The sequence below is a fragment of the Montipora capricornis genome, chromosome 10, assembly GCF_036669925.1.
Source record: "Montipora capricornis isolate CH-2021 chromosome 10, ASM3666992v2, whole genome shotgun sequence".
Classification (NCBI taxonomy): Eukaryota; Metazoa; Cnidaria; class Anthozoa; order Scleractinia; family Acroporidae; genus Montipora; species Montipora capricornis.
The window spans coordinates 70,936,999-70,945,173 of NC_090892.1; the positions used below are offsets into that span (position 1 = coordinate 70,936,999).

The 8,175-nt window shown below is 38.1% G+C and overlaps 1 protein-coding gene across 5 annotated transcripts in view; it reads left to right on the plus strand.

The window, feature by feature from the left end:
* The first annotated feature begins 425 nt into the window (after positions 1-425).
* The window catches only part of LOC138021498 (protein FAN-like), a 56,418-nt gene continuing 48,668 nt past the window's right edge, over positions 426-8,175 (plus strand). For 2 of the 5 annotated variants that reach the window (XM_068868385.1, XM_068868387.1), the window contains exons 1-2: positions 4,558-4,891; positions 5,463-5,642. In XM_068868385.1, coding sequence (XP_068724486.1) covers positions 4,818-4,891; positions 5,463-5,642 — 254 coding nt within the window. In that variant the 5' untranslated portion in view covers positions 4,558-4,817. Of the gene's footprint in view, positions 663-4,557; positions 4,892-5,462; positions 5,643-6,094; positions 6,166-7,107; positions 7,179-8,175 lie in introns of those variants that run through there. The other 3 variants (XM_068868386.1, XM_068868390.1, XM_068868388.1) reach the window with 3 other exon arrangements.

The following is an 8,175-nucleotide window of genomic DNA, read 5'->3' on the forward strand; positions in this document are numbered from 1 at the left end:
GAAGAGACAAAACGGCTCCTTCCGATTGGTTCAGTTTCACTGGTATAATTATATGATCAAGTCGTTTGTCGTTAGAAACCGGAAGAATTCGAACCCAACTCACAATAACGCTTTTTTTTTACATTAACCAAAAACGTGATAATGCGATAAAGTCATGGATGCAGTTATCGCCACTTTTTTGTACAGTTTAGTTTTCTCTGTTTTGGACTGTCATTGTAAAGACACAAAGCATGATCTGACTGCGCCAAAGCCAGCCAGGTTTCTTGAGAATTTGTTCGTTTGATGAGATACAATTTTTATCATTCAAAAATGACAGTATATGGGAGTTTGTAAATAAGATGAGAATAGCAGCCCTGGTTGTGATTATTGTGTTAAAATTAAAGCCGCCAGTTTGTAGCGCCCGTGAGCTTGTAAACAACCCCCACTGAACCCCAGCAAAATCGTTCGTGATTATATTTCATTTGGACTGTCGGTGGTTCGTTGAAAAACTACCATACGGAAGTGACAAGGCACATATGTAAGGAAGACCTCTATTGGTTTTCTTCGTCACTGCGCATGCTTAACGACTGAATTTCAGCAACAAAGATTGATCATAAGATACTAAGGTAACCACAACCGTTGATGAAAAGTTGAAGGATGTTCCAAGACTGTTTTCCTTGCCTGTAAGTACAGTCATTTTGTTTGCCTCATACAGTAAATATTCTGAAAATAATATTCAGTCGCTTATTTAATACTTTCTCGTAAGATACGATTTCATATAAATTAATTGCTCGTGGAGAGCTGCTGTGAAGCAACTTTCTTTACCCGTTTTGAGGAGTTTTAGTAATAATGTTTTCTCTCCCTGTTTACATCCGTATTTTATTTGTCTCTTTTACTTGGGATCCATGCCTAAATTAATTTTTATTGAAAATTGGTTCGAGGGCTGTTTCATTTCCATTTAGAAAGATAATTCCGTTTTGGACCATCGTTGTATAGCTAAACAAACTATACTGGATAACTTACGATAATCTTCTGGGTAAATGAACCTTCTCTTCATTTGCAAGGCAAATAAGTAACCTTTTGTTAACACAAAACGCTAATCTGAAAAAAAAAAAAGTGATTGCATTGTAGAAAAATAGTTTTTTAAACCGTTGAATATCAGGGATAAAACACACTATGAACTGACTCAGCGGCTCTATCAAAGTACAGCGAAACTGAAAATCTCAGTGGATTTTAAGCTGAAATAATGTTTTCCATTTTTTGTTTTTGAAAGACGGATATAAAGAGATTAGGGTGTCACGGATCGTCTTCGCAAAGTGAGCAACTTGATGAGCAGTTCGAGAGAAACCTACATAATGATAATCCAGGCTGGACTGGACTCGAATCGATGCTTATAATTTTGAAAAGTGAGATGTAAACAAACTAAAAGCTGGTTGATTGTTAATTCCAGCTTAATTCATATTCTATTCGTTTAATTTTATTCACCGATGTTTGTCATAAGAGAAGTGAAAGTGTCTGTAGTTTATATTTAACACAAATTGACGTCTGCTGAAAGAATAAGGGCCGCACTAGACTATAAAAGATTGCCAAGATTTCCAATTTTCAAAAGAAAAAATTGGCAAATCCGTTTTTTTGTTCGGTATCCTGACAAAATCGGCCTGACTGGAGGTAGGACACCGGCTTCTCTGAATTTGCTAGCCGGTGACAAAAATTTGCCAATAAGGTTCTCGCGCGTCGGTTGCACTTGCAAAGCAAATAAAAAATCTGCTAGGGCGACAGGGCCTTATAGGGATTTCTTGGTGGATGATTCTGTACCCAATCATATCATACGAACGCTCCCATTGGTTTAAGGCTGATTTATGTATGAAGTCATCAACTGCTCAGCTTAACGTGCATGGTTACGTCACGAGAAAACGATGAAAGAATTGAGTTGCTTCGTAAAAGTCATAAAATTCTATTTTAAGAGTAAGGGTTACCGTGGATACCATGGGCTTTTTGTGAAAGATAACATGAAAACGTAATAAAACAGAGAGTTTTTGCCCTTTCTTAATGCCCTAATTTGCATGTGATGAGAAACGTCCTTCGGTTTTCTGTTTCAGCTTCCTGTCTATCACAGTCACATCCCTCATTTACTGAAGCAAACTGGAGAAAAAACTACTCACATCACAACAAGTTATGAGCACATACAGGAGACCATCAACTCATAGGCTCCCCGCACATTACTACTCAGCCGCTCTAGACCTTAAACGTCGTTTCCAGGCTCTCTCTTTTTTCCGGCTCCTTCAAATGGTCCAACCCAAATGACTATTATCGACAATTCCTAAGCTTCTCTAAAATGACTATTACCAGAAACCGATGAGGGTTGAAACGTGCAACGGCCCCTTGTGTGCTGGGAAACAAGCTTCTGAATATTCAATTTGCTAAGTACCATATTTGGAAGTCAACAAGAGCGAAAGGTTTCCAAATATGGTACTTAGTACTGAAACATTCGACTAATCAGTTCGCACTGAATATTTGGAAGCTGTGAACGCGCGTTACACGTTTTCTGCTATAACCGTCAATTTAGGACGCTTAGCGCTTGATAAGGATTATGGGATATGAATATACATTTTTAAAATCCGAACCCCAATGTCTAAACTCGCTGGACTCGAACCTTGGAATGTTCGATTAATAACCCTTTCACTTAACCACTAGACTACCGCATCGCTAACTTACAGAACTCTTTTTTAAAAAAATATTAATATATATTTTTTTCCGAATGCCGCTGTAAACGTGTATCATCACCGGCTAAGAAACAAATTTAAAAAGGAGAAAATGTCGGTTACCCTGAACCTTAAGAGAAAGCTAATCATTTTAAAATCAAGTACTAGAATTAATTAACCACTATTCAGCAATGATTTTATCTATACTAATTAGATTTGATAAATAGTCGGTGCAATTTTCAGCCAGTTGATCTTTAGTTGTTAATTGGATTAAAACAGTTCCCTCGCATTGGGTGCTCCGGGTTCAAATTCACTTCAGGGATGCTATTTTTCCTTTTTTCTTTTCATCTGCTACCACAAGTCCTGGGACAGAGTAATCCTAAATGGACGATAACAGTCAATCCAGTGAAAATTACGAATTGTCGATAATAGTCATTTCAGAGGTAGAGGAATGGTTAAGACTCCTTTGTGCCTTTCAATTAATCTCCCCAGGCTGCCTCGATTGTCTCATCATGCAAACTTGTGCAAAAACGTTTTTCGGTCTCGCTCTTAAGGTCTGGCCAAACGCTCACAACATTTTAAAGCAACGTCTTGCAACATTGTTGCATGATGTTGCGACATGTGATGAACGGGGAGGCCAAACGCACGCAACATTTTCATCATTTTCACCGCAACATGTCAATAGGGAGCTTAAGCAACGACAACGGCGACGACAACGAGAACGTCATCTCAAAATATAAATTTGCGTTATTTTAATCGCTTCGAGACTATTTCAACGTTTTTAATATGACAAGGGTGTGGTAATTCCTCAAAGATGACACCAGTCGGAACGGCACTCCATTTTAGGAGAGAAAACGAAAATTTATCCTCAAGTGCTGACGTTCTTCATAAAACCAAAAGCTTGGCTATTTCACGTTGTTGTTTTGCTGACGACGGCAACGAAATGGACAAAAGTGAAAAACGCGCGTGCAGGGCGTGCAAAGCTATTGTTTTTACCCACTAAATATGCAAATTTTTTGACGTTCTCGTTGCCGTCGCCGTTGTCTTTGCTTAAGCTCCCTAATGTTCATGTGACCCAGGCAAGAAGTGGACCTAACGCGCATGCCCTAGCGCAACAATGTTGCGTGAACAAGGCGTGAACATGGCCAAACGAGTACAACATCATGCAAAATGTTGCAGGAAAAACACTTGACCGTTTTCAAATTTGATCCAACATCGTTCAACATGTTGCAACATATCGCAACATATCGCAACAGGGTGAGCAAACGTATGCAACATGTTGTGACAACAATGTTGCAAGATCTTGCGTTGAAATGTGGCGAGCGTTTGGCCAGGCCTGTATGTGTTAAAATGAGAAAAACGGTGGAAAATTGTAGGGTTACACTCCATCTTTATTGGTCGTACATCATTATTTTTTCTTTTCTAAAATAAGCGCTAAATTATTGATAAGGTATACTTAAATTTGCCGTAGGATTACGAGATGGGAGAACCGTTTTTGTTAGAGAACTAGAGACAAGCAAATGTTATTTGTCTTATTTGTTTTCTTTTCAATCAGTTCCTGTTGCGAAAATTGACATATAAAGGTGAAGCATGTTCAAAAGTTGAAAGCAAAGGTTTTCCTGCCCATCTTTTTCGGTTTTGCGGTATTAAATATTTTCAAGTAACTTTGTAATAAACATGATTTCTTTTAATTCACAGTCTTTGACATCTGATCTTGATTCTCATTTCAAAGAGTATTCAAATTTGCATCGTTAGGACTTCCTGTATTATCTATCAGGAAAGACATCTTTGTAGTTGTCTGAAAATCGTTTTCAGGTTTAATCCCGAAAAAAATTCCGTCAATTTACACAATCAATAACGGTAGACACAACTGAAATTTACTGAAAATAGGCTTTTATCAGAATGTAGCTTGCAGTCGTCAGTTGTTCAAAGATAAAATAGAAATTTACGATCAGACTCAATTCCTCGTGTCAGACGATTTTCGATTACAAATGATCTCATCTGATCACCTGTTCTTCGCTTGAGTACGCGAAAAATTTCCATAACCACTGTCTTCTTAAAAGCAAATCGAAGTGTCATCTTTATGTCTCTGTGGTAGGATTTTGTCAACTTGTTGCTTTGACGTGTCCGTGTGTAATGAACTACAGGGTTCCAAAAAACATTGGTTGGAGAAGCAATAACAAGTTATGGTTGGGCACCACAATAAAAAGGTGTCCCTTCGTTCCACAGTGTTGATTGATGGTTTTCGGTTATTTTTCCTGGCGTAAAACATCTGTTTACAACCACCTGGTTCCGATGCATTTGTCTGTTGAATGCAAATTCCTGACCAGTTCATTAAACTAGACCATGTTAATATGCGTGATGCCATGGAAAAAAAAAATTGCTTAAATATCAGAATCAAATATTCGACTTGCACTTAAAGGGTTTTTTTTTGACACCGATTCGTCCATAGACAGAAGACTCATGCAGTTACTCAGACAGAAACACCCAACGAAACATCGAGACAAATGACCTCCCAGGGCAAAAGGATTGCTAAACTAAACCGCACTTCATAAACGCTTTTAAAAGTTTCTTTTACGTGTTTAATCTGCTCGCAAGTAAATTGATTGTCGTGCTACAGTGGGGAATGTAAATTAGCTTGGGTGGTATTGTTTCCTCGTGAAAACAGTCGACACAATTTAGCACTAGCCTACAATAATCTCAAGCAATTTCCCATTAAAGGCACTTGTAGAACTGATGAACTCGACTCTACCTAAACTGGTGTAAAAAAATCCTCCACAGGGCTTCTTCAAGTATTGGAAGAAATGTGCGAGGGAGCGTCCACTCCATAGCGGATAAATCCATGGCTTTGTGGCACAAAGTGAGGAAGAGACTTGGAAACTCCGAAGACTCTACGGGATGCACTTGCGGTCGAGAATATTCAAACAGTGAAGGAGTTTTCTACGAAGATTACTTCACAAGGTGAGACGGGAGTTAGAGGGTCGCTTGGATATTCCGCGAAGTTTACCGAAGTTATGGTTTTGAGGTCTTTTGTTAAAAGCTGACAGATGAAAAGCTTTGCTTTGCTTCCGACAAGTCGAACAGCTTTGGACGAGAATTCGATATGTTTTATAAAAAGTTGGTGCGATTTTAACGATTTTAGACCCGTACGGCTGGCTAAAAAAGGGAACATTAAAAAACTTGTCGTTTGCCTTCGGCGATCTTGTATTTAAAAATTTTCTTGAAATCTGTATTCTGAAGAAAATACAAAGATTTGGAATAGTAGTATCTCAGAAGATGAATGAAAGCTATGTTTACTTCGATTAAAAAATGAATTTTATGCCATTTTAGTTTTTTTGATTCGGAGGAAATTTCGAAGGGTTTCGAACTTTTGTACCTGCCTGTTTCGAAGGACTGGGCTCTAAGAAGAAATTTACAAAATGGCGGAACTCTCTTTCAGGTCAACCTCTGGGTTAGAATCTCATACCATTTCTTTGAAAGAAAGGTAGTGTCTTTGTTTGTGTCTACGGGTTGATGCTCTTATTTGTAAAGCAATATTTGACCACTGTACCTCAATATGTCTGTTTTATTGCCCAAGATGACGAGAAATAGTTTCCAATCTGTTTTGAGTTTGAATGGGCTTCTTTTTGAAAGCTTTTACCATTCATTTCGTTTAAGTTTGTGATGAAGTAAATGATTGAAAGCGGTCATATTTCTTATCTTTAAATGCTGTATCAAGGCCTAAGCATAAATTATCGATGCTCTAGATAATCTGGGTAATATAAACGAAAATTTGCTTTTATTTCTGTTATCAAACGAGAATTACCACCGTGAAAATATTGAAAGGCAGATATCTTGAGCGTTAGCCCTTCGTCAGAACAAATAGAACATTTATATGATTACGCCATTTGACTAATGACCAGAATCCTACTGGTTTCGCTTGTCTCATGCTAACAGACCGTTTTACCGTTCTGTGCTCAGTTACCAAGGCCTTTGAATAAAAGCGAGGTTGGAGTTGACCTTGCATTGATACAACCTCACTGCTTTTCTTAATAGAAACTCATTAGCAACAACAACATGATTTACGTAAGAAAAGCAATGAGGTTTGTATCTAAGCAATGTCAACTCCAGCCTCGCTTTTATACGAAGGCCTGGTACTGAGCACAGAACTGTAAAATTGTCTATTCGAACTATTGTTATTTTTACCACTCTGGAAATACAAAATTTAAATAAGAAAAGAAAAACAAACTGAATTCTAGTAGAAATTTGTAGTCAAATGGCGCTGTCATGAAAGTTGCCTATTGAGGTTTTTTGTGTGAGGTTTACATAGGAAGTAGTTGTTGCCATTGGGGGAGATGTGGTAACCAAAAATCATGAATAAATTAGAATAATGAAGCAACCCAAAACCGTCAATTTGGCTAACCTTAGGCTTAAACATCATTTTTAGGTCAAACAAGGCCTAAGTTTAGCAAAAATGCATATGGAAGCAGTTGGCTTGTTTTCTCCTGTTTCACCTAGGTAGATCTTTTTATGTATTGTACATGTTGTGCAATAGATGCCATTTGTGGAGAAACTAATGCACCAGTCAAAGTAAATCTCTGCCCCCCCCCCCCTACCCACCAACCTGGGCCCTAGCAGGGAATTGCGGAGACTTAAACTTATTTTCACTCGACATTGATCCCCTGGCAAGCAGGAAGAGCGCATAAATTCACCACCTTCGCCTACGAGACTGGGGAGTAAGCGGCGACTCACTATCCATTGATCAGCTGTTTCTTTTTCATTCCTCATGGTAATTTTGCATACATTACCTTTTTTTCTTGCATTTCCATTGAGCTGTTTAGTCCTGTATAATTGTGCACATCCAGAGAGTTTTGTTTATTTAATTTAACAAAATTTCCTGTTCAAGGGAAGGTGATTTGTAAAGAGCATTAAATTATTATTTTGTTCCATTCATGTTTTAGTACTCACATGTTCCTGAGGGCAAGGACATTGGACCAAAATATTTCGCCGAAGGGGGAGCTATTTTCTCTGTTTCACAGACTGCAAATTCCAATTCCCCGCTATGGCCCAGGTTGGGGGGAGGGGGGAGGGAATTTACTATGAATGGTGCATAATTATTAACAATCAAATTAATAGTCTGTGAGTTTGAGAGATCTTTTCAGACATAAAATTTTGTTGGTGTTTGAAAGAAGGGACAAGTCTTTTGTGGTGTGCATTAACATTTGAGGGTTTCCACATGTGATTGTCAGATCTTAGTGAAGTTCCAACTGAAAATCTACCTGTGTTCTGTTGCGTGTCACAATGACACTGGTGGTGTTAGAGGATATACTGGGTTAACTTCCAGGTCTTTTGTAGAGGACTTTGAAATTTTGAAGAGTGATCTAATTGCTGGGCTGGATTAATGCCAACTGATTTGCATTTTAGTAATTTAACTGCCAACATTGATTGATTTTGGTTAATTGTTTGAATTAACAAGTAATGGATGAAAGGAACTAAACCAGAAGACTAGATAGAA